The sequence below is a fragment of the Mesoplodon mirus genome (genome assembly GCF_964341445.2).
Source record: "Mesoplodon mirus genome assembly, chromosome: 2".
Classification (NCBI taxonomy): domain Eukaryota; kingdom Metazoa; phylum Chordata; class Mammalia; order Artiodactyla; family Ziphiidae; genus Mesoplodon; species Mesoplodon mirus.
Genome location: NC_138977.1, coordinates 204161800 through 204189039, shown reverse-complemented (window position 1 = coordinate 204189039; position 27240 = coordinate 204161800). Strand labels below are relative to the sequence as shown.

The 27240-nt window shown below is 45.0% G+C and overlaps 1 protein-coding gene across 3 annotated transcripts in view; it reads right to left on the bottom strand.

Annotated features, from left to right (window-relative positions):
• Positions 1-27240, bottom strand: part of SUFU (SUFU negative regulator of hedgehog signaling) — a 112417-nt gene that overhangs the window by 34530 nt on the left and 50647 nt on the right. For all 3 annotated transcript variants that reach the window (XR_014291610.1, XM_082601500.1, XM_082601501.1), the window contains exons 4-6: positions 3799-3941; positions 2803-2888; positions 2446-2518 (exon numbers count right to left, since the gene is read on the bottom strand). Coding sequence is in view for 2 of the 3 variants with exons in the window: in XM_082601500.1 (XP_082457626.1) it covers positions 2446-2518; positions 2803-2888; positions 3799-3941 (302 nt within the window). In the remaining variant the exon portion in view is untranslated. The remainder of the gene's footprint in view (positions 1-2445; positions 2519-2802; positions 2889-3798; positions 3942-27240) is intronic.

Sequence of the window (27240 nt, the reverse complement as noted above, 5' to 3'; positions counted from 1 at the left end):
ATGAAAGGTCATCTGGGAGGCTCCCGCAGCCTTGTTCATAAACAGTCATGTAGGCCAAACAGAGCTCCTGAGTTAGTACTTCAGTAAGGGTCTGCTCCTCCCTGTCTGGGGGACCTTCTCCCCATGGCTCCACAGGCTCCAAACAGGCCTGCTGCTCGGCCAGGGAGCCCATCCAGGGAAGCACAAGGTAAGTTTACAGAGGGTCCTTATATTTTGAGACCAGTCAGCAGGTGGCCCTGGCCCGATGCCTCCTTCCCATCAATCCCATTCTCCTCTCCAGTGCTACCAGCAGCCTAGGCAAAGCTGGGGATTTTGAGCAGAGGCGTGGGAGGCTGATGACAGGGAGTGGCTCTCTGTGCTCTAACCAGGGGCGTGTGAGCCCTAGTTTGCTTGGGGTGGAGTCTACGCTTTTCCCTCTCCACTGGCCACCCTGAGGCGCCTCACCTAAGCAAGGAGCTCAGGACACCTCTTGGCTCAACAAGCTCAGCCCACTTACTTTACGAGTAAACAAGAAAGGGTGAGGACGCAGAGGAGTTCAGAGCCTTGTCCACGCACACAGCTGGCTAGTGGTAGAGCCTGGAGCAAAGGACCAGGAGCAGCTCTGAAACAAACGGTCCGCAAGCAGGCCCCAAGGACACAAGTGAGCACACAGGAGCTCCCACTGGGTGCACAGAGCCCCCAGGAAAGGAAGCTGGACTTTCTCACCAAGGTGCCCCTGCTTGCTTTTTTTTTTTTTAAATATAATCCTTCTCTTTATAAATTTATTTATTTTTGGCTGTGTTGGGTCATCGTTGGTGCGTGCAGGCTTTCTCTAGTTGTGGCGAGCGGGGGCTACTCTTTGTTGCGGTGCGTAGGCTTCTCATTGCGGTGGCTTCTCTTGGTGCGGAGCACGGGCTCTAGGTGTGTGGGCTTCAGTAGCTGTGGCTCACGGGCTCCAGAGTGCAGGCTCAGCAGTTGTAGCGCACGGGCTTAGCTGCTCCGCGGCATGTGGGATCTTCCTGGACCAGGGCTCGAACCTGTGTCCCCTGCATTGGCAGGTGGATTCTTAACCACTGAGCCACCAGGGAAGCCCCCTGCTTGCTTTTAAAGAACACTAGGCGCTCTAGGTCCTGCTGGCTGGCCTCAGGGGCGCCTGAAGACTAGGGAGGAGAACTGTTCTCAGCATGCAGAGAAAGGATGGGCTGCTTACCCTAGTAGCTTAAAGGATCAGGTGCTTTCTTAGCACTTGGCACTTAGGACAGGGGCCAAACAACAGCCCATGGTGCCCCATGCTGGATCCCATTGTGGCTGCAGAACAAGGGCTTAGGGAAACATAGCCTTCGTGGTTCCTGGTTTTTGCATAAGCAGAAGCTACAAAGAAACCAAGTTTAAAGTACAGATAACAGAGGATATCCTGGCAGCAATTGGAAAGCTGCAGTGTTCAAGGCACTAGGAAAACAGAGGAGCATCACCTGTGAATGAGCAGGCCTTCTGCCCAAGAACTCCCAGGTCTGCAGTAAGCAGCCCAGGGACTGCTGGCTACATGTCCGCCTGCTACCTCTCCTGGCCACCTCCCACCCTTCCTAAAGGACATATAACTCCTGGCAGCAGCCTGTGGCCTACCAGATTTTCACAGAGGCATAAAGTGTTCAGAGATGGCAATGACCTGCAATGGGCAGGGGCAAAGGAGAAGGAGGCAGGCACATGCCAGGCACATTATTAGCTGTCTGCGGTTCCTGCTTCAGGAGCTGCCAATAAGAAAGGAAGTTATGCTCTACGTGGCTTTCAGAATTCACCTTCATACAGAGTGCTGCTTCTAAAAAACCCAAAGACAACGCTGACACTCTGTACAGGTGGGCCACAGTGAGTGAGAACTGCAGGCCTGTGTGTATAGAGATTTCCTTTTATATATGAAGGGATGCCAACCTAGCCAGGGGAGGAGCTCGGTGTCCAACTACCCAAGATGAAAAATGTATCCAAAAGGGGGATGGGATCATTAGACCAATCAGCGCTCCCCCCTGCAGCTGGGCTGTGGGGTCACTATCACCTGTTCTACTGTTACAGGGTGGCGGTGGCAGTGGGGTGGCTTCCTGAAAGAAACTCTGTGTTCTTCTAAGAAGGGGACCCTGGCAGGATGAGTACTGGGCAAGAAATATCCACTATACTAATTTTCTTTCCTTGCTAGTGATCCGATTTTTTCGTCAGGTTTATTGATGTATAATTTGCATTCAATAAAATCAATCCTTTTAAAATGCAAAAAAACATATGTCTAAGACAAGTTTTCCTGGCCTGAAATCTCTGCTCCCTTATGTGCTCTGCAGAATTCAGAGGACAAATTCCAAATCATGCCATATTTCTACTCACTCACAAATAAAGCTCCTCCGTTTTCCCAGGATGAAAGCCAGTGTTATTTGGAAGAAGCCTAGGCACAGTGTGCTAGAAAGGTTTTCCTCACTCAAGACATACTTGCAGGTGTGGATCGATCTCAAATATGGTCTCTCCCCTCCTCATGTCAGTTATCAGCCAGGGGCCGCCAGCGCTGTGGACAAGGAAAGGGGAGAGGATGGTAACTGAGGGTCTGGGGCTGATGGCTGGGTCTACAAGCCTGCCCTGTTTGCTGCCCCCAGCCCAGAACACAGGGGATTGGTTAGTGGCCAGAGACAGGGAGAGTGATCAGGAAGCCCCAGTCTGAAAACCCAGAGCCTGAAAACCCAGAGCCTGAGCAGCAATGTAAGGGGGCACCCACATGTGGAGAGAAGGAGGGGTTCCCAAGCCCAGGCCCGGGGACCCCGCCCCCATCTCATAGTGCAGTGATGTACTCACATGGGTACTGTCCGCAGCAGCTCCAGGATGCCCTGCCCATTCCACTGCTGGGCTGCGTGGAGCTCCTCGGTGCAGACGCCAACAATCTGAGACCCCGGGACAAAGATGCCATTGTGCATTAACGGCCATTCCTCCAACCCACCCGGAAGGTCAGCTACCCAGGCTCTCTTAGTATCACCCAAGTTGGGGGACCACAGGCAGGATCTGTGCTCAGGGGCTGATGTGTCCAAAGTGGGATGGTTCCCTTAGGAGGGAACAGTGGCCTGGCTAGCAGATGGATGGGTCCACACATAGGGCACTGAGGTCTGACCCTTGCCCTGCTGTGATAGCTCAGGGGGCTGGGCGACACAAAGCCTAGCCCTAGACTGCAGAAGAGAAAATCAGGGCCCTGCCAACTCAGGATGGGTCCCCAGCCCATGTCTCTGGAAGCAGGGGAGGTCCAGGGAGATGCTCCTGCCCAGTCTAGGATCATGGGGGTTGTAAACAGAGGAGATTTTGAGACCCTTCAAGCTTAGAACGATGACCAAAGGGCACCAGCAGCTCGCAGAGAAGCTCCCTTCCTTATCAGGGGCTGAGCCTTTGAGTAAGTCTCAAAGGAAACAACTGAACTTTCGCACAGACCCCACCATGATAACAAGCAGCCTGGGTGCAGCTGGGGTAGGTGCACGTCCCTTCCGGGTAAGGGAAAGTCCAGTCCAAAGCTGCCTGCTGGGAGGTCCTGTGCCTGTGGCTGTCTGGGTCTTCCCGAGTTCACAGAAATACCCTCCCTGCTATCCACTCAGTACAGCCATCCTTTCCTACCCAAATGGCCCCTGCCCCTGCCCCCTTACCCCATCTCAGCAGGTTAAATCAGGCTATCCGAATCTACCCGACAAACCATCAGAGGGACTAGAAAGTGGAAGAAGACCACAGGAAATCTCTGTTCCCCCACTGCCCCACCCAAGCCCTCCTGTCCTACCAGGAAAGGCTCAAGCCCAAGTCCAACCTGTGCCTCACCTGGAGGAAGGTAACCACCCCAAACGGTGTCTGCACGGGCTGCATCTGCGGGTCCTCTGTCAGCAACATGTGCTGAATTCTCGACTCACTGTTATCCAAAGGGCTATGCCAAGACACGTGGTCCCCGCTGCAGAAGGTGTTCTCTGTGGACAGACGTGAGGGTCCTCAGCGACCGAGGCCCTGCAGCCAGGCCTGGAGCCCGACCCGGGGTCTCAGAAGCCCAGGCTGGGAGGCTCCCCAGCCTTCCAAGGTGGCCCCTGTGAAGGAGGGGACGCATTCACTTGGATGGGAGCAAAGAGCATGGCTACTGCCCCCAAACCAAACACGTTCCTGCTCGCCAATTCTGCCAGCCTTCAGTGGAAGATGACGGGCTGCCAGTGTGGCTGCTTGCTTGGCCTGGCAAGTCCAAAGACTTCTGGCATCTTTGCTTCCCCAGCACCTTCACTTATTCGGGCGGCAGGGGGGCAGCCACAATCGGGTCCGCCAAGAAAGAATAAAGTGCTTTACTGTTGGGACCATCCTGGCCATAAGTCCACAGGGAGGCTGGAGGGCAATAAAACCCTTCACCTTGGAAAAACATACCAGGATTTCTGTGCGGCTGAAATAGTGTTCAAACAGGAACTTCCTGCCTTGGAGGGCTTTTGAGATCTGTCACCAGTATCTCACAGGTAGACAGATTCAGGGAATAGTTCCTCATTAGATGGAGGTCTGACTTTGCCTCACACACCTCGGCCTAGATGTGCAACCCGGAGGGGCAGCTGTTCCCATGAGGACACAGGCATTGGACCCAGGCTGCCCAACAGAAACGTGCAAATACGGCCACCCTGTAGATCTCACTGTTGCCCTTCACACAGGCCCGCTGCTTTTTTTTTTTTTTTTTTTTTTTTGCAGTACGCGGGCCTCTCTCTGTTGTGGCCTCTCCCGTTGCGGAGCACAGGCTCCGGTCGCGCAGGCTCAGCGGCCGGCCATGGCTCACGGGCCCAGCCGCTCTGCGGCATGTGGGATCCTCCCAGACCAGGGCGCAAACCCGCATCCCCTGCCTCGGCAGGCAGACTCTCAACCACTGCGCCACCAGGGAAGCCCAGGCCCGCTTCTTTAAAGAAAGATGTTTAAGGTATCACAGCCACAAGGGAAAAACACCCAGGTGCTATGATGTCTCCCAAAGCCTGGACTCTCGTCTTGGGTGTCCTTCCACAGGTACTCTGCATTTACTAGCCTATAAGCATCTATAGGTCCTCTCCATTTTTTTTTCTTCACACCATTTTGCACATTTCTTTTAAAATTATGTATCTTGGAGATAATTTCATATCAACACATAAAGAGTTACCTCATTCCTTTCTTTCCCCAGTTTTATTGAGGGGAAATTATTATGTATAATTGACACTTAACACTGTATTTGCTTAAGGTGTACAACATAATGATTTGATATATGTATATATTGTTAAGTTATTACCACAATAAGCCCATCACCTCACATAGTTACAAATTTTTTTTCTTGTGATGAGAACTTTTAGGATCTACTCTCTTAGCAACTTTCAAATATACAAAACAGTGCTGTTGACCATAGGCCACCATGCTGTATAATTACCTCCCCAGAACTTATAACTGGAAGTCTTTACCTCTTAACCCCCTTTACCCATTTCACCTCCCTCTCCCCCACCTCCTCTCCCCTCTGGCAACCACCAGTCTGTTCTCTGTACCTATGAGCTTGGTTTTTGTTTTCTTTTGTTCGTTTGTCTTATATATTTTTTAGATTCTACATATAAGTGATATCATATGGTATTGTCTGTCTTTGTCTGACTTATTGCACTTAGCATAACATCCTCAAGGCCCATGCATGTCCCAAGTGGCAAGATTCCATTCTTTTTTATGGCTGAGTAGTATTCCATTGTGTATGTATACCACTTTCTTTATCCATTCATCCATCAATGGACACTTAGACTGTCTCCGTATCTTGGCTACTGTAAACAACACTGCAGTGAACATGGGGGGGGGTGTATCTTTTCAAATTAATGTTTTTGTTTTCCTCAGATACACCCAGAAGTGGAATTGCTGGATGACATAGTAGTTTCTGTATTTCATTTTTTGAGGAACCTCCATACTATTTTCCAAGTGGCTGTACCAAGTTACATTCCCACCAACAGTACATAAGTGTTCCCTTTTTCCACGCTCCCACCAACACTTGTTATCTTTTGTCTTTTTGATGACAGCTGTTCTAACAGGTGAGAGGTGAAATCTCACTGTAGTTCTTACTTGCATTTCCCTGATTAGTGACGTTGAGCACATCTTCATGTACCTGTTGGCCATTTGTATGTCTTCTTTGAAAAAAGGTCTATTCAGTTCCTCTGCTCACTTTAAAATCAGATAGTTTGTTTTGGCTACTGAGTTGTATGAGTTTTAATTTTTTTGTATGAGTTATTTTTATATATTCGACATGAATCCTTTATCAGCTGTATGATTTGCAAATATTTTCTCCCATTCAATAGGTTGTCTTTTCATTTTGTCAATGGTTTCCTCTTCTGTGCAGAAGCTCTTAGTTTAATGTAGTCCCACTTATTTATTTTTGTTTTTGATGTCTTTGGGGTCAAATCAAAAAAAAAAACATCACTGCCAAGACCAATGTGAAGAAGCTTACCCCCTATGTTTTCTCCTAGGAGTTTTATGGTTTCAGGTCTTACGTTCAAGTCTTTACACCATTTTGAGTAGAGTTCTGTGTACAGTGTAAGATAGGGGTCCAGTTTCAATTTTTTGGATGTGGCTGTCCAGTTCTTCCAACACCATTTATTGAAGAGACTATCCTTTCCCCCATTGTATATTCTTGGCTCCTTAGGTGTAAATTAATTGACCACATATGTGTGGGTTTATTTCTGGCTTCTTTATTCTGTCCCATGGATCTATATGTCTGTTTTTATTTATTTTATTTTTTAAATTTATTTATTTATTTATTTATTTATATTTATTTATTTTTATGGCTGTGTTGGGCCTTCATTGCTGTGTGCGGGCTTTCTCTAGTTGCGGTGAGTGGGGGCTGCTCTTCGTTGCAGTGCATAGGCTTCTCATTGTGGTGGTTTCTCTTGTTGCGGAGCATGGGCTCTAGGCACACGGGCATCAGTAGTTGTGGCACGCGGGCTCAGTAGTTGTGGCTCATGGCCTGTAGGGCACAGGCTCAGTAGTAGTGGTGCACGGGCTTAGTTGCAGTGCATGGGCTTAGTTGCAGTGCACGGGCTTAGTTGCTCCGCGGCATGTGGGATTTTCCCGGACCAAGGCTCGAACCCATGTTACCTGCATTGACAGGCAGATTCTTAACCACTGCACCACCAGGGAAGTCCTATATGTCTGTTTTTAATGTCAATACCATACTGTTTTGGTTATTATAGCTTTGTATACTGTAACTACCTCAATCTTTTTTTTTTAATAATCATGAAGTAAGTTTGTATATTTCATCCTGAAATAGCTGAAACTGTCAACTACTTCATCCTTTATATAGCTGTATAGTAGTTCACTGTCGTCTGTTACTTATTTTATTTATTTATTTATTTATTTATTTATTTGGCTGCATTGGGTCTTAGTTGCAGCACATGGGATATTCATTGTGGTATGCGGGGTCTTTCATTGTGGCGTGAGGGCTCTTCGTTGCAGTGCACAGGCTCTCTAGCTGTGGCACACGCAGGCTCTCTAGTTGTGGCGCACGGGCTCAGTAGTTGCAGCACATGGGCTTAGTTGTCCCACAGCAAGTGGGATCTTAGTTCCCCGACCAGGGATTGAACCCATATCCCCTGCATTGGAAGGTGGATTCTTAGCCACTGGACCACCAGGGAGGTCCCTGGTCTATTACTTATGATCTGGGAATTTCAACGGTTGAGATCTCTTCACTTTTTATCAATATTTAAAGTAAGGCATATCTCCAGGCAGAGCCAATCATAAACCCCCAAATTTCCCAATTTCTGCTTGGCCCACTCCTCCCAGATTTTTTCTCCTTTTACAGTAGTGTGTGTCTACAAGCAGCATGCATGATCTGCAAGTAAGAAAACAATATAACAAGTAAAAAGACTGAATTAGTAATTAAAAGCTTCCCCCACAATAAAAAGTCTAGGCCCAATGGCTTCACTGTAAACTCTACCAAACATTTAGAGAAGAATTAATACCAATTCTTCATAAACTTTTGCAAAAATTAAAAGAATATCTAACACTAATTCATTCTATGAAGCCCTGATACAAAAACCAGACAAAGGCACTGCAAGAAAAGAAAGCCATGGATCAATATCACTTATGCATAGACACAAAAATCTTCAACAAAAGATCCAGCAGACTGAATACAGCCACATATAAAAAGGGTTATACACAATGACCAAGTGAGATTTATCCCAGAAATGCAAGTTTGGTTTCACATTAAGAAAAATCTATGTTATTTACTATATCAATAGAATAGAGATTTTTTAAAAAATCACATGATCATCTCGATAGACAGAGAAAAAGCATTTACCAGAAAAAGCATTTACCAAAATCCAATACTTTTTTTAAAAAATGAATTTATTTATTTAGTTAGTTAGTTTTGGCTGCGTTGGGTCTTTGTTGCTGTGTGGGGCTTTCTCTCTAGTTGTGGCGAGCGGGGGCTACTCTTCGTTGCGGTGCACGGGCTTCTCATTGCGGTGGCTTCTCTTGTTGTGGAGCATGGGCTCTAGGCGCACAGGCTTCAGTAGTTGTGGCACGTGGGCTCAGTAGTTGTGGCTTGCGGGCTCTAGAGCGCAGGCTCAGTAGTTGTGGCACATGGGCTTACTTTCTCCGCGGCACGTAGGATCCTCCTGGACCAGGGCTCGAACCCGTGTCCCCTGCATTGGCAGGTGGATTCTTAACCACTGCGCCACCAGGGAAGTCCCAAAATCTGATACATTTTAATGACAAAAACACTCAAACTATGAATAGATGGGAACTTCCTCAACCTGTTAAAGCGTATCTACAAAAAACCTACAGCTAACATCATACTTGATGGTGAAAGACTGAATGATTTCCCTCTAAGATCAAGAACAAGACAGAGTTGCTGCCTCTCACCACTTCTATTCAATGTGGTGTTAAGAGGTTCTAACCAAGGCAATAAGGCAAGAAAGAGAAATAAAAATCTGGATAGACTGAAAAGGAAATAAAACTATCTCTATTAAAGATGACATGATCTTATACATTGAAAACCCTAAGGAATCTACTTAAAAACTATCAGAAGAAACAAGTTCAGCAAGATTGCAGGGTACAAGAATAATATACAAAAGTCACTTGTATTTCTATACACTAGCAAGAACAATTTGAAGATAAAATCTATAAAATAATTCCAGGGACTTCCCTGGTGACGCAGTGGTTAAGAATCCGCCTGCCAGGGCTTCCCTGGTGGCACAGTGGTTAAGAATCCACCTGCCAAACTGATTCACTTTGTTATAAAGCAGAAACTAACACACCACTGTAAAGCAATTATACTCCAATAAAGATGTTAAAAAAAAAAAAAAGAATCCACCTGCCAACGTGGGGACATGGGTTCCAGCCCTGGTCTGGGAAGATCCCACATGCCGTGGAGCAACTAGCCCAGGCGCCACAACTACTGAGCCTGTGCTCCAGAGCTCGTGAGCCACAGCTACTGAGCCCGTGTGCCACAACTACTGAAGCCCGCACGCCTAGAGCCAATGCTCCGCAACAAGAGAAGCCACTGCAATGAGAAGCACGAGCACCACAACGAAGAGTAGCCCCCGTTCGCCACAGCTAGAGAAAGCCTGCCAGCAGCAACAAAGACCTAATGCAGCCAAAAATAAATAATATAAATAAAAATAAATTTTAAAAAAAGAATCAAGTTGGATCCCTTCTTTAAACCATAAATAGAACTTAATTCAAAATGGATCACAGGCCTAACTATAATAGTTAAAACTCTTAGAAGTAACATAAGAGTAAATCTTCTGACCTTGGATTAGGCAATATTCCTAGATAGATACCAAAAGCACAAGCAAACAAAGAGTAGATAAACTGGACTTCATTAAAATCAAAACCTGTTGTGCTACAAGAAAGTGAAAAGAAATATAAATTGAAACCACAATGAAATAACCACTTTGCATCCATTAGGATGGCCATTATAAAAATAAAAAAATAAAACAAACAAAAAACCCCAGAAAAGAACAGGTATTGGTGAGGATGTGGAAAAACTGGAACCCTTGTGCAATAGTGGTAGAGATGTAAAACAGTGGAACTGCTTTGGAAAACAACTTGGTGATTCCATGAAATACTAAACATGGAATTACCATACGACCCAGCAATTCCACTAAGTATATACCCAAGAGAAATGAAGACATGTCTACACAAGGACTTGTATCTAAATGTTCACAGCAGCATTATTCATAATAGCCCAAAGGTGGAAACAACCCAAATGTCCATCAACTAATGAATGAATAAATAAAATGTGGTATATCCATACGATGGAATATTATTTGGCAACACAAAGTGCTGAAGTACTGATACATGCCACAACATGAACAACATAGCAAAAACATTATGCTAAGTGAGAAGCCAGTCACGAAAGGCCATGTGTGATTCCACTTATACAGAATGTCCTGAGTAGGCAGATCTATGGAGATAGATTAGTGGTTGCCTAGGCCTGGGTTGGTTAAGGGGGAATCGGAAGTGACTGGTCTGGAGTTGCTTTTTGGGGTGACAGTGTCACAACTGTGAACTATAAGATATGTGAATTATATCTCAGTAAAGGTGATTTATTAAAAGAATAAAGAAAATGCAGTAGGTGAAAGGGAAGAATCTTGCGGGAGAGGAAAAGTGGGAGAAGCAAGGCCCTGGATTGTTACTATCACTTCAGGTTAAGCAGCCTGGCCCAGGAGAAACCTAAGTTGTAATGCCCAGACATCACAGCATTTTATAGTCCAAATCACCTCAATGATCACCTACTCCAGCATTTTCATTTTCTACAAATGAGGAAAGGATCCTCAAGACTGCCCAACGTCATGGAGCAAGCCAGTGAGGATGGGCACAGTGTAACACTTCTCAAATATTTTTTGTTTTTTGAATTTTATTTTATTTATTTTTTTATACAGCAGGTTCTTATTAGTTATCTATTTTATACATATTAGTGTATACATGTCGATCCCAATCTCCCAATTCATCACAGCACCATCACCCACCCCCGCTTTCCCCCCTTAGTGTCCATATGCTTGTTCTCCACAGCTGTGTCTCTATTTCTGCTTGCAAACCGGTTCCTCTGTACCATTTTTCTAGGTTCCACATATATGCATTAATATACGATATCTGTTTTTCTCTTTCTGACTTACTTCACTCTGTATGACAGTCTCTGGGTCCATCCATGTCTCTACAAATGACCCAATTTCATTCCTTTTTATGGCTGAGTAATATTCCATTGTATATATGTACCACATCTTCTTTATCCATTCATCTTTCGATGGGCATTTAGGTTGCTTCCATGACCTGGCTATTGTAAATAGTGCTGCAGTGAACATTGGGGTGCATGTGTCTTTTTGAACTATGGTTTTCTCTGGGCCTCCTAAACTTTTGAGTCATCCATAACACCTGTTAGGATTTTTGACATATCTATGTACACCTGTACTGTCACCTACATGTATTTTTCCCCCTAAAATTGACTCACTTTTTTTTAACCTAAACAAACTTACTTTAAAAGGAAACTTCATTAAAAAAATAAAAAATAAACGGAAACTTCATATCACTGTACTAAATAATAAGGGAAATAGAGAGAAAATCAGTGTTGCTCACCATAAAGTGGAAGATAACAACTTCAAAATAATTCAATGAATAAAATGTTATTAATTTATAACTGATACTGTTGCCTACCTAACACTGTTAAAAACTGAAATGAACAAGAGTTAAAGAGCTGTTAGAGGTTTAAGGAGTCATACCAAACTGACAAACTCAGCAGGATTGAATCAGAAGGGGGAAGACAGTCCTCCCTATTCATGTCACTGAATGCCTTGTCCAGTTATCACTTAAAGTCTCTTGCTGGCTTTGACAAACCCTGGCAGACTGGTTAACCTTGCGTTGGGAAGGCCCCGTTCCTATTTGCCTCTGCCCCTTACTAGCTGTGACCCTGGACAACTTACCCAATCACAATCTACAAGCCTGTTTCCTCATCTGTAAGCAGGAAATAGTGTGCCTACTCAGTGTGTGCTCCACGTTATTACTCCTGTACTGGAATACAGTATAGCTACTCCCATCCAGGTCCCAGTCCCTTTACCAGAAAACAGGACTGGCCACAGAACCTGTATCTAACGGCAACTGCCAGTAGGTGGCACCATTGCTCCTGGTTTAAGGAAGAGCTGGGCCAGTTAGCTCCCTCCAGCGCCCCACCTCTAGCTGACTAAGGCTGGAAACAGGGAAGAGGCTACAAAGGTTTGGAGTCATGACCTTTTATTAACCAGAAATAACATCGATTTAAAAATAAATGTTGTACCAACCCACACTGTTGAAATGAAATACGAATGACCAAAAGCTACTATGTACAGACAATTTGGGAAGGGGCTTAATTTAGGCAGCTTGGAGACAGGCCCCAGTCGCTGTTCCGGACCAACACACCAGCCTGCGGGATCCAGAGTGAGTTAAAGGCAGGAGGGGGAGGACAGAGTGTTAACTACCCACAGAAAGGTTCAGAGAGCATGTAGCTAACAACCTCCCAGCCCTGCCTGGTGGGGGAACCAGACTTATTAGCTCTGCTATGGCCAAGAAATGGTCTTTCTTAACAATGAAAGAGCCTTGGTCACAGTTTTCAAGCCTGGGACAAAGCCACAATGGGCTCATTCTTGAGTCCAGCCTGGTCTTTATGCCCCGGATGCTCAGCCCCATTCTGTGTGGAGCCACCGCGGGTCTCAGCACTCAGGCCCAGCGCCCACCCCGGGAAGCCCTCAGACCCTTCAGAGGGGTTTTCAAATGCTAATGCTGCCTCGGTTGGAGGCCCAGCTGTTCAGTCCAGTGGTCAGAGGCGCTCGCTCCCTCTCCCTTCCTCTCTCTGGTTCCCTGAAGGGTCCTTACCAAGGTATTAGGATGCAAGTCCCTGAGACCCCAACCCAAACAGCACAGCAGAGGAGCCACCAGGGCTGTTCCAGGTGAGGCCTGCAGGCTTACTTCCCATTCTCTTCCTTCCTCCTCTGAGCTCTGCCTTCCAGTACCATAAGAAACTTCCCTCGGCTGCAGCCTGTTTGGCAAATTCACACCATTCCACGGTGGCAAAGAGAGTCCAAAAACTACTAGGTTCAGTTCTGCCCCTTGCTTTGTTTAAAGAAAGGTTTCATCGACTCAATGTCTCTTTCCCCATTAACAAACAACTCCCTGGCAAGAACTCTTAAAAGGTGGGGGTGCCGTATGGCTGTGCAGATCCTAACTGACCCCTCGAACTGGCTGTCACCCTACCCCACTTCCCAAACATCCAGCTTTCGTCATGGTGGTTTGAAGTTGGACTGTGCCGGATATAAAAAGTTAGCAAAACCTAGGGAAATGGGTTGCAGAAGAAAACAGCTATTGTTCACAAAATAATCAGTGCTGCCTTTGAAACACTGAGAAACAAGTGCATTCTTCAAGAGTTCTTAATTCATCCCAGCTCTGGAGAGTGACTGTCTCCATTCTGTGTGGAAGGACAGGCCCAGTGGTGTTTCACACAATAGCTCAGGAAGCAATGTCCCACCCACAACGTTCCATCTCCGTGGTCAGAATCCATATGCTTGGTCGGAGGAGAAAGGGTTAATGTTGTCTTTTGGAGCCCCCAAAAGAGGGTTTCTCATGGCTGACGCTTGGAGGCCCATGTTTGGAGATGGCTACCTGCATTCCAGAGACAGAGAGCAAGGGCAGGAAACCCAGCTGAACTGCGCCAGGTGTCAAAGGGGTGGTGGGTCTGCAAGAAGCGTTTTAGGGAGTGCAGGAAAATGGAAGGTGGATCAAAGCAGGTTGGTAGACTGGAGTCTGTCAACTTTCTTTTTTTAAAGTCTTTACTGAATTTGTTACAATAGTGCTTCTTCTGTTTTATGTTTCGGTTTTTTGGCTGCAAGGCATGTGGGATCTTAGCTCCCTGAGCAGGGATCAAACCCGCACCCCCTGCACTGGAAGGCGAAGTCTTAACCACTGGACCACCAGGGAAGTCCTGGAGTCTGTCAACTTTAAGGTCAAACTTCTCAACAATGGGGTAGCCGTCACCATCTCTCAAGAAGCAGTCTCCATCCCTCTCACCTTCTTGGTGCTCACAAAACACTTTGACAACAGAGGCCTAAGTGTCTTATATGAAGACACAGCGCTGGTTCCTAAGAGGGCTAGGCAGTTTTTCCCTGAAATGCCAGATGTTCCAGACACGCCCCCAGCAACACAGACTGCTGAGAGGGGAGGGTCAGGTAGCCTGTCCTGTCTCCAGAAAGTACCAGGATGAAAGCAACACCCCGGGTGGGAAGAATCCGGCAATGGCCTCACCCCCCTCCTTCCTGAGAAGGCCCACTGGGGGCTGCTGCAGCTGGGCCCAGAGAAGGCTTCCTCTGAGACTGGAAGAGAGCCCCTTCAAGTCAACTGAAGGCCCATGTACTGAACTACATTTACAGGGGCAGAAACACAAGTCTGCACAGGCACAAGCAGCCTCTTGATACCCCGGCAAGAGGAGACAACCTGGAGGTTTTGCTGAATGAACCAGGCCTGGCCGAGATGGTGGAGGAGGTGAGGTCCAAAGACAGTCCTGTGGGCCTCTGCCCAGTCCAGATACAACTAATTGAAGCCACTTAGTCTGCCCACTGCCCCGCTGAATCCCCATGTAATCTTTTTTTCCCGCCCCCCATGTAATCTTATCCAAATTTCTAAGCCCAGGTGCTTTCTCCTTGCTCCAAGCCAAGCTATGGGGAAAGGAATGGGGTTGTATATGCCTCATCTATTTGTTTCATGGTATATTTCCAGAAAAGAAGAGCCTACAAAATTTAAGAGGTCATAGGGTGTAGACAGACTGATGTCACTGCCACAGATTACATTTCTGGAGCCTTTTAACACACTCATGAGATGCTATGTTCATTCTGGGGAGGGGGTGACCCGAGGCATCACACAGAGGGCACTGCCCTCACTGTCTAGCGCCAGGACTCCTCTACCTCCACCTGACAGCACCCACCAAAGGAAGGGCAAAGACCACCTTCTTGCCGGTTAAGATCAGTGCTCACCTTCCCCTGGTAACTGCAACTCTCCTTCCTCCAGGGATCCAAATAAAGCCGTGAGTGAACACTTCCCCGCCCGCCTGCCCCGACTCCCCAGCCCCAAGCCAAAGCTATGAGTTCAGTTCAGAGCCTTGTAGCCACGGCCCACCCTAGGAACCCTGGATGGCAGCTGAGAGCAATATGTATGTATATCACATAGGAGCAAAAAACAAATCCGTCCCAGGTAATTCCCCTTTAACACTTGAGTGCTGTAAGGAGAGAATAAGAGTGGGATGCTCTGGAGCTTAGAGGCTGCGATTGGTACAAAACAACAGAATCTGGCGTCCCTGCCCTTCTCTACACACATGCACAGCAGACAAGATGCTTGTAGGGAAGGAGATCTCAGGAGCGTGATTACACAATCGCCCCACTGCAGCGTTTCAAATCAAACTCTCCCAAAGAAAGGCCGAGACAGGATTCTTTCTTCAAGAAAGAAAAAAAAAAAAAAAACCCACAAAACAAACAAACAGCGTGTGGAGGAGGGAGAGAGACAGATTCTCTGTCCCTGTGTTAATGGGCCTTCGTGGTGAGCAGGCAAAGCTCTTCGTAGCTGAGTGGATGGTGTGGACGGTGGCCCGTTGCCAAGCTTTTCCAACCCAGGCAAGTGGTGGAAGCAAGGATTAAAGCCCCCTTCCACCTTTTAAAAGTCCTGAAGGCAGTTTCATGACTGGAAAAGTGAATCTGAGTGTTTGGTTAGAGAGCGTCCCTCATCTAGTTCTGTGTGATATCAGTCTGGCTCAATGTGGCTGCAAGACACAGCTCGGGAAGTGGGTGTGCTGTATGGCTTGATTAAGTAAAGAAGAGCGAGAGGAGACGTGTTTGTTCTTACAAAACTGAAGGGGAACTGAAAGGATGTTCCTTCTAGGTTTTGCCCAGAATCAAAGGAATTGCCAAGGATCAGAAAGCCAGCCCAAGGAGACTCAAAACTGTTTCCCTATGTATTTTCTCAACAACCTCTGGCCCTCCACCTTCCTCCCTCTCCCTCAAAGCCACAGACACAAAGGCAAATGGTGCAGGGGAAGGAAGATGCCTTTTATAAGCAGAGCTCAGCAAAGCTACTGCAGGGAGGGCAGGAGGCTGACGGGCTGCTGGGGGCCCCCAGGGGCCTTACCCAAAAGCGAGTCTCAGGACTGGCTCTCTACCTGGCAGTCGTGATGCCCCCAGAGTCTGACTGTGGATCCCAGACACTCGCCTTGTGTCCGCACGCGCAGGGCCCTGGCCAGACACCCTCATTCTCCCCCCGGGGGATGGTGAGGACCTTGACTGCAAAGGGAGCTTGTAGGGATTTATCCGCCACGGCTCGCAGCTGTCACTAGTCAAAGCCTGTTCCTTCACCCACTATGGGCCATGCCCTCCTGTAAGGAATTCAGAGCCTTGCTCACCACTTCAAGAGAGTCTTGAGTCCTAAGCTGGCAGATGCTTCCACTTGTCTTTTAAAGCAGCTCCATCTGTTTAGACACCTGTCAGTATGGAAAGGAAGAGGCTTCTGCCCAGAGGCCTGTAAATGGGCAACACCCGCCCGTGCTCCTCTCACTCTCCTGAACCGGCACAGAGGACCTGCCACCTACACGCAGGGAAGATTCCAAGCTCTTCTGCTCTGAAAGCCGAATTAACTAAAAAGGTTTTAAACTTGCAGCACCTACGTACATTTCAATCCCTCAAAATGCCAAGAGATGGAGCTTTAAAATCAAGCACTCCTTCCACCTTTTTCCTAAAGAGACTACTATTTAAATCCACAAGAGGGCTTCCCTGGTGGCGTAGCGGTTAAGAATCCACCTGCCAATGCAGGGGTCATGGGTTCGAGCCCTGGTCCGGGAGGATCCCACATGCCACGTAGCAACTAAGCCTATGTGCCGCAACTGCTAAGCCTGTGCTCTGGAGCCCGTGAGGCTCAACTATTGAAGCCCGCATGGCTAGAGCCCATGCTCCACAACAAGAGAAGCCACCGTGATGAGAGGCCCGCGCACTGCAGTTAAGAGTGGCCCCCACTCTCTGCAACTAGAGACCGCGCGCAGCAACAAAGACCCAACTCAGCCAAAAAAAAAAAAAAAAATCCACAAGAAAATCCATTTAGTTGCCAGGCGTATGTAAACTAGCACAGTCACTCTGGAGGGCCACGTGGCATGGCAGAATCTATTAATAAAAAAGATACATTCGGGGCTTCCCTGGTGGCGCAGTGGTTGAGAATCTGCCTGCCAATGCAGGGGACACGGGTTCGAGCCCTGGTCTGGGAAGATCCCACATGCCGCGGAGCAACTAAGCCCGTGCACCACAACTACTGAGCCTGCGCGTCTGGAGCCTGTGCTCCGCAACAAGAGAGGCCGCGACAGTGAGAGGCTCGCACACTGCGATGAAGAGTGGCCCCCGCTCGCCGCAACTAGAGAAAGCCCACGCACAGAAACGAAGACCCAACACAGCCAAAAAAAAAAGATACATTCCCTTTGACTTAATCATTCTACTTCTTAGCATCTATCCTAGAACAAAATGTGCACAAGGAGGAATGAACAAGGATGGTCACAGCATCTGTGCACTGTTTGTGATAATGGAAAAATGGAAACAACCCGAATGTGCATCACCAAGAGAATGGTTAAATGATGGCCTAGCCATACTACCAAATCATAGGCAACAGTAAAAAAAGAATTAGATAAAGCTTCATATATTGACATGGAAAGATCTCCAAGACATACTGTTACTTGAAAAATCCAACTGTGAAGAACAGTACAGTTTCACTTATATTAAAGAAGGAAAAAAAAAAAAAACCCAAATCATTTCTTTAGGTATCTAGAAGAAGGTGAATACACAGAAAACAATGTCTGGATGGTCATACAGATATGTTGCTCCTTTTAGGGGAGGGGCCTGAGATTGGGTCGTGTGGTCAAGGAGGACTTTGACTTTATCTGTAGAATCTGAATTTTTAACCTCCAAAATGTATTTATGTATTATTGGTATATTTTAAAAAATAAAATTAGAAAGAACTCCTCCTTGATACCTCGGGCACGCAGCTGAAACTCCTTAGCAGCTCCGGCAGCCACCATACTGGCTACCACGCCACTCACTCTGGGTGTAGTGATACAGATCTGGACTGGCCAGGAAGCTAGGAGGCCACCCTTGGCTCACATCTAACATGTCACCAGTGGCATTTTCACCATCTAAGCTTTTAAGTTCTTAAACAAATGCCCCACCTTCTCCTAAATTAATCAGACTGGTGATGCTGGTCCTCTTGCCATAGATTTCAAACTTTTGCTGTTACTTTATTTTTCTTCTTCTCTTGGTGGTTATGGTCAGTTACATAAAAACAATCCCCTTTCTTGGGCTTCCCTGGTGGTGCAGCGGTTAAGAATCCACCTGCCAGGGCTTCCCTGGTGGCGCAGTGGTTGAGAGTCCGCTTGCCGATGCAGGGGACACGGGTTCGTGCCCCGGTCTGGGAAGATCCCACATGCCGCGGAGCGGCTGGGCCCGTGAGCCATGGCCGCTGAGCCTGCGCAGCCGGAGCCTGTGCTCCGCAACGGGAGAGGCCACAACAGTGAGAGGCCCACGTACAGCAAAAAAAAAAAAAAAAAAAAAAAAAAAAAAGAATCCACCTGCCAATGCAGTGGACACAGGTTCAAGCCCTGGTCCAGGAAGATCCCACATGCCATGGAGCAACTAAGCCCACGAGCCACAACTACTGAGCCCATGCGCCACAACTACTAAAGCCCGCACGCCTAGAGCCTGTGTGCCTCAACAAGAGAAGCCACTGCAATGAGAAGCCCGCGCACCGCAACAAAGAGTAGCCCCTGCTCGCTGCAACTAGAGAAAGCCAGCACGCAGCAATGAAGACCCAATGCAGCCAAAAATAAAATAAATTAATTAAAAAAATCCCCTTTCTCTCCCTTGCAATTTTTGTTCTTAGTCCTATTTCTGTACACTGTACATTGTTTCTTATGAGCACTTCTAGCATTCTTATGGCTCAGGATTAACATTGCCTTTGAAAAATCTAAAATCTAAGATCTGTAGACATAGCTATAGACCAACAACCTGATAGGCCCAGGTGAAGATGGCCACACATACCTGCTATTCTCATTTTTTAGGGTAGACAGAGCTGATGCACTTTTGCTCTGGAACAAAGCTGCCTTCATATCTCCGAGCATTTCTGAGTCAAAAAACTTTAGCACAGCCCTCTTTTTGCCTAAATTCCAAAAAGGAAGGGCATTTTGCCCCTTTGCAGAAGTCTGGAAATCTGGAGGGACACACTACTCTAGGATATACCTTTTTGCTTTGTTGTCATTTTGCGTTTGCTTTGGGAGTGGAGAGTTGTACTCTTGGCACATACAGGCTAGGGAGGTGCAGACAAAACAATCCTCTTTGTTTTTCCTTCAGGAGAGAGGATGGTGAAGACAGGATGTGGCTTCAGAACCTTTCAGGGGAAGAACCTGCCCTGGCCTTACGTATATAAAGCATTTGGTTTCCAAGGAATATGAAGAGAGAAACCTTCAGGAGCCAGGTAAGGAGTTAAGTAAATGAAAGTTATCTCAAGTGCTACCCTCATTAAAGAAAATGTCTACCCTCATCCAGACTATGAGTTCAAATGTAAGTGAGAGTGGACCCATTCAATAGCAGGCCGGGGGTGGAGCTCAGTGTTTCACCCCAATACTCTCAGGAAGAAGCCATCACCGAGTGAGTCACTAGATTCAGTCTGGTGGCAGGGGAAACTGATGGACCAATCAATCAAACCAATAAACTTCACCCTCTTCCCAGCCACCAACCATGGTGAAACAGGAAAAAGGAAAGCATGTGGTATAGAGGTGACCTGAGTACTACAGAACACAGTTTCCAAGGAATTCTCTTACTTAATCCACTAGGACTTGGCCAGCCCACCATACAGCTTTGTACTTCAAACCTCTCCAAAGTACATTAAAAAAAATTTTTTTTTGCCACTTCTGGTCTGAAACTTAGGCTTTAGAAACAAACAAAACTTAAGGTGAATTTCCAAACAAAGTAGAGAAAATAATACAATAAATTCCCATATACCCATCACTTGGCTTTAGTAATTATCAACTCATGGACAGTCCTAAATCATCTATAACCCCCGCCGCACAACTTCCCACCCTAACCTCACATGGTTATTTTGAAGCAAACCTCAGATATATCATTTCATCCATAAATATTTTAGTATTGATCTCTAAATGGTAAGGATGCTTTTAAAAAAACATAACCACAATTATAAGCATCAAACCTAAAAACTTGGACAGTAGTTTCTGAATATTATCAAATATCAAAGTTATTGTTCAAATTGACCTTCCATAAATGTGTTTTACAGTTAGTTTGTTCAAAGTACTATTCAAACAAGGATCACACCGTGTATTTGGATGGTTTACTTTTTAAGCCTTTTAATCTCAAAATTGTATTCTTCTTTCTTTTTTTTTCCTTGTTGAAGGAAATGGGTTGTTTGTCCAGTAGAATTTCCCACAGTCTGAATTTCGCTGTTTGCATCCCCATGCTGCTCTGTCCCTTGGTGTTTCCTGTAAATACCAAAGGTTAGAGCTAGAGGTTGTGATGTTAGCAGCCAATGATGACAATTGCCTAGATCTAATATTTCATTGGAAAGTTCCAAAAACTATTCTATCGTTCTTTACAGTTTGTAAGCCGCAAATCGTCTCTAAAGTTACCTTGAGGTAATTTTTACAGGAAAGGCAGATTAAATGTGTGGTTCTTTTCCTTTATTTGCCAGTTTTCAGAATAATAAATTGTCATATCTTCTAAAGATGATCAGTGAGGTTTTTCTGTTGTTTGTTTGCCTTTTCTTAAAAATTTATTTTTTGAAGTATAGTTGATCTACAATGTTAATTTCTGCTGTACAGCAAAGTGATTCAGTTATACATGTATATATATACATATATATATTCTTTTTCATATTCTTTTCCATTTATGGTTTATCACAGGATATTGAATACAGTTCCTGTGCTATACAGCAGGACCTTGTTGTTTGTTTGTTTGCCTCTTTAAGTATTACTATGAACACATAGATTTTAATATATCTGCTGTGTTTCAATCACTGCAGTTGTTACTGTTATTAATACTTATGTTGTCCCCTCTTTGATTGGTGGAAGTCTTTACAATAGACTCCTGAGTCTGTTGATATGACCTTCACAGTCTTTGGTAGCTTCCTTGTTTTCTAGTATAAAGAGATGTTGTAGGCTCGTCTTGTATATTTTCTGCCCCGGATCTGGAATCAGCCACTTCTCCAAAAAGCCCTGATTTCTTTTAATGGGAAATAATATATAGTGACCAAGATCTGGACCTAGAAGTGTCTACTGCTACTGGATTGATTATTGTTTCCGGACTCTGTTAATGAAGAGATAAAATACACTTTTTTAAAAAAAGCACATCTCGGGTTTATCCTGATATTTTCAGTTAAAATTTTAGAATACAGCATTTTAACTTATTTGATTTTATATTTGTATTTTTTTCTCTTATGCTGAAAATATTGGTTTCTAACATAATTATTTGCATTATCCTATTATACACATATACTAGTTTCAGAATAATAGTACCAATAGTATTATGAACAATATGATACTGAAAACAGCTTTTTTTTTTTTTTTTTTGTCTGTGTGGTATATCTATTAGGGATATAAAGCCTGTTTTAAAATCTATGTGTATTGGTTTTTTGGGGTTTTTTTGCGGTACGCGGGCCTCTCACTGTTGTGGCCTCTCCCGTAGCAGAGCACAGGCTCCGGATGCGCAGGCTCAGCGGCCATGGCTCACGGGCCCAGCCGGTCCACAGCATGTGGGATCTTCCTGGACCGGGGCATGAACCCATGTCCCCTGCATTGGCAGGTGGACTCTCAACCACTGCGCCACCAGGGAAGCCCCTATGTGTATTGTTATGACATCATTTGGATATGCTGTGAATTTCATTTGCTTCATTTTGCCTTTAATTTTGAGGAAATGTGGCAGGCCAACTTTAAGGCAGCCCCTGTGATTCCCCACCCCCCTGTTCACATCTTGTATTCTCTCCCTCTGAGCATGGGCAAGGCCTGCACCCTACTTCTTGCCGAGAGAATATGGCAAAAGTGAAGGGATTTAACAGATAATTAAGATCCCTAATCATCTGATTTTAAAATTTTTTATTTTTACTTTTTGCTTGTATTGAAATATATATAAAATAAAATTTACCATCTTAACAATCTTTAAGTGTACAGTTCAGTACTGTTAAGTACATCCACGTTGTTGTGCAACCAATCTCCAGAACTCTTTTCTTGCAAAACTGAAACTTTGTACCCATTAAACAACAACTCCCCATTCCCCCCCTCCCTCTAGCCCCTGGCAACCACCATTCTACTTTTTGCCTCTGTGAAGTTGACTACTCCAGGTACCACATATAAGTGGAATCATACAATATTTGTCTTTTTGTGACAGGCTTATTTCACTTAGTTAGCATAATGTCCTCAAGGTTCATCCACGTTGTAGAGAGTGTCAGAATTCCCTTCCTTTTTAAGGCTGTATAATTTTCCACTGTACATATACACTACATTTTGTCTATCCATTCATCTGTTGATGGGTACTTGGGTTGCTTCCATCTTTTGGCTCTTGTGAATAACACTGCTATGAACATGGGTGTACAAGTATCTCTTGGAGACTCTGCTTTTCAATGTTTTTGGATATATACCCAGAAGTGGAATTGCTCAATCATATGGTAATTCTATGTTTAATTTTTTGAGAAACCACTGTACTGTTTTCCACAGTGATTTTACATTCGTACCAGCAATGCACAAGGGTTCCAATTTCTCCACATCCTCGTCAACACATTATTTTCTGGTGTTTTCTTTTTTTTAATAGTAGTCATCCTAATGGATATGAGGCCCAATCAATGATTTTAATTTGATTATAAGGGAGATTATTTTTGGTGTACTTGACTGAATCAGGTGAAAACCCTTAAAAAAGGACTGTAGACACACACACACACACACACACACACACACATCAGAGACTCTTTCTGCACTGCTGGCTTTGAAGAAGCAAGCTGCCTTGAATCCTACAGCCATAAGGAAAGGAATTCTGCCAACAACCTGAGGGAACTTGGAAGCAATCCCTCCCCAGTAGAGCCTCCAAATAAGGATGCAGCCTGCAACTACTTGGATACCAGCCTTGTGAGACCCTAAGCAGAGGGCCCAGCAAAGCTGTGTCCAGACCAATGACCCAAAGAAACTAATAATAAATGTGTGTTGTTCTAAGCCATTAATTTTGTGATAATCAGTTTTATAGCACAGAAAACTAACACAGGAAAAACATTCATTTTGGTTTTTGTTTTATAATTTTTTTTTCAGAAGTAAGACATCTTTTATTTTTTCAATATTAGGTAGTAATGTCATTTCCTCCATTATTGATATGCATTAGTAATCTTTAAACAAAACAAAACAAACAAGACAATCTTCTCATCTAGAAATCTTCTCTATATTATTACCCTTTCTTACTCAAATTTCCTCAATGCTTTTGTAGAATATAATGAGGACCAAATTATACATCTGGTTATAAACTATCAAATTTATACAATGTGAAATATAGATCAATCACAATCTGTTTATAAGGACTATTTTGGTAACATTATAGTCTTTTTTGTTTGTTTATAAAATTTACATCACTCCAAAGTCATAAATCTAAAAACAAAGTATATTCAGAGAAGTCTGGCTTCCCGTCCTCTGCATTCTGTTCCCTCCTTCTCCCATAGATCACCATTTTAAAAATAATATGGTTTACACTTCCACTTAAAAATATATAGAAAAAACATGTTTTCTTATACAAATAACTTATGGTACATACTTTTCTCCACATTGCTTTTTTTTTTTGGCTGCTGCACTGTGCGGCCTGTGGGATCTTAGTTCCCTGACCAGGGATCGAATCTGTGGCCCCTGTACTGGGAGTGCAGAGTCTTAAACACTGGACGGCCAGGAAGTCCACATTGCTTTTTTTTTTTTTTCTTTTTTAAGATTGCAATGGCCATAGTTTTATTTTGGTCACAACATTACCGTATATTTGATTCTGTATCCCTGAGTATTCAACAACTTTTTAGGCTATATGAAAAAGAAACTTCTTTGCTTTGACTCGTTTGCCCCCATTTTAAGCAACAACTCTGAGGACACTGCACAGGAACTGAGGCAGTTCCACTGGTTATCCTCATCAACGTCATCATTATTACCGCCAAATATTTTATTGCACAGATAGAATGATGAGTATTCATATTCCCAAACATAACGTCTTAATGTATATTGAAATATCTGAAATAGAATGGTTGGATTTATACATTTTTAAGAGACATCTTGCTAACAGAGTGTATTCTACTTACATAACCAAGATCATAAATCTATAAACCATGCTGTATGAATTACAAGAAAGATTGTAACTGTACTTTACTCTGAGGTAAACTGACTGTATTAGAAGCCCCAATTAATACCCTCTCCAAATTCATATATTTTAACTGTAACTTTGTAGACCCTTCCCTCTCTGACCCTAGGTTTGGACAGGAGGCTTACTTTGGCCCATGGGACAGCAGCAAACACAAGCAGAGGCCTGACAAAGCATGCACACATTTCCACGTCTTCCCATGGACCCATTGCTGTTGTGAGAAGATGCCTGCACTAGTTATTACAAATATGTAATGTTTCAAATATGATTAAAAAATGCTTCAATTAGTAGCTATTTGTGAATATCTTTTCATATTTTTGCTCATATGTCTGGGATTCCTAGAAGTGAGATTGCTGTATCAAAGGGTAAATAGATAAGCATTTTGCTAGACAGTGATATGTTCTCTTCCACAGAGATAGCACCATTTTGCATCCCACCCTGAATGCATGAAAGTGCCTGTTTCCTCACAGCTTGGCAACAGGGTATGTGATCAAACGTGGATTTCTGCCAATCTGACAAGTGAGAAGTGGTATCTCAGGGTAGTTTAACTTGCATTTTTCTTATTATGGGACGGCCATCTTTCCTTTCATGTGTTTATGGGCCATTTGCTTGAAACATCAACTTTTAAGCCAGAGAGCTTTTTGGTTGGCCTCACCTCTGGCAACCCCCAAAAAGATAAATTAATAAAACACTGACTTCTCTTAGCTTTGTCACTGGCCACCATGGTGTAAGGTGAAAGCAACACTCAGCACTCATTGCTTTTCTTCTACCAGATCATGGGAACAAAGAGTCACCCCAAATGCATTATATTTACCCTTCTGTCCAAGGCAAAAACAGAGTCTCAAGTGAAGAGTCTCTGTGTAATCGTAGTTCTCTTTATTTTCTGATGCATTTTCCTTTGCTGCGTAACCTTAAACAAGTCACTTAACTTCGCATCTGTTTCCCTATGTAACAAAACATAATAGTATCTACCTTGCAGGGTAGTTTCTAGAATTAAGTAAAAGAATTAAAATATGTAAAAATTGCCTTGAGATGAAAGTACTGTACAAATTAAGTAGCGGTTACTCATTTGAAAGATTCTACTGCTGGAAAACACGGCCACTGTTGACAAGAAAAAGAATGAAGGCAGAAGGGCGCAGTGGGAAGTGAGACCCTCAGAGTCTACCCACTGTGGCAGAGCAGACAACTTCCTCAGGGAGCCAGGATTCTAATTTTCAGCTCAGGAAATGAACCCCCCCTCTTCCTTAGTTTATATCAAGAAACACAGCTACAGTATTTATGGCGTTCTCAGAGATCGCCCAGCTGGGTCAGACCAAGAGGGTCCTGGGACAGAAAGCACAGAGAGGGAGGAGGCAGGCTGTTTGCAGGAAGCCAGACCAGAGCACAGCAGAGCCAGCTGGAAGCTGGATTAGAAGAAAACAAGCATGTCTTAAGTGGCCTCTGGGTTCAGTGGTTTGAGCTCCCAGATCACCAACCCCATACCCAGCACTTGAAGCCTCTCTTCTTAAAGCCCGACTTCACCAGGACAGCTTCAGAGATGGCGGGTCTACTACCTCCGGAGACCCACCCGTGGTAGGAGATGCTTCCACATCTCAAAGAGTAGTCACCACCTTCCTAATTCTCTCCTCTGGATAACAAAGAAAAGTCAAATCCCTCTTCCATATGGCAAGACCTCAGATATTTTTAAAACACCTGTGTGGGTCATACATAGTTCACCACTCTCCACACCTCATCCCACAGTCTTTTCTTCTTCAAACCAAAAATGTTTCCAGTTTCCTCACTTACTTACTTACTTACTTGATTGATTGATTGATTGTCTTGCCGGATCTTAGCTCCTCAACCAGGGATTGAACGGGGCCCTCGGCAGTGAAAGCGCTGAGTCCTAACCACTGGACCGCCAGGGAATTCCTTCCAGTTTCCTCACTTTTAAAGCCATTCCTCACAGACCACAGTTTAGAGTACTTTTGCCAGTCTGAAAGTCACTCTTCTCTGGATACTCTCTGAGTTGTCAATGTCCCCTATAGCATATGGCACCCAGGAGGGACTGCTGGGTTGGAGATGGAACATGAAACAGAAACTTAGTTCTGAGTACAAGTGTAAAGACCAGACCTCCAGCTATCCAAGTGTCTGCCTAAGTACTTCCAAAGTTCCCTACTCATCAGATACAGTAAGTGGGCTGGGGATAACCAATTTTGGGTGATCTGGTTATTGGAAGAGGCAGCAATAAATTATGAGTGATAACAGTTTGGTACTTAGGCCAGACTCCTTGCCAGGACATCTCTTCCTGCTTGAAGGAATGGAACAGGGACTCAGTCATGAGGGTGAGCTTGGAAGTGCATTTAGCTGGGCTTTCTGAGCCATGGTGTCCGCTTAGCCTATATGTCCCCAGTGTCAAAGAACTCCTTTAACATTAGAATAAAGCCAGCCTTGAAGTTACCAACAACGGGAAGACTCCTGTGATTCACTTTGTGGACCTCAGAAGCTACAAAGTCCTTCCTCAGTGTCTGGGCTGCCAAATGACCACGACTACAGGTGAGAGAACACAGTGGCAGTGATGGCCAGGGGCCACCCAGCCTTGTGGAATCATCTTCACGGAGGATAGCTGGGCATATGTACCAAACTACAAAATGTGCAGATCTTGTGACCCAGAAATTTCACTTCAGAAATTTCTTCTGGGTGTCAAGGACCCAAGATGTCTGCCTCCTGCCAGAGTTCACACGGATGAACACACCCCACTGTGTCCACCACCAGATTTTGTGACCCCAGGGAGAGCCACAGCTGCCCCCCACCTCCCCCAGAGACCCTCCAAAACCAGCAGAAAATAATCAAATTCATCAACATCAAG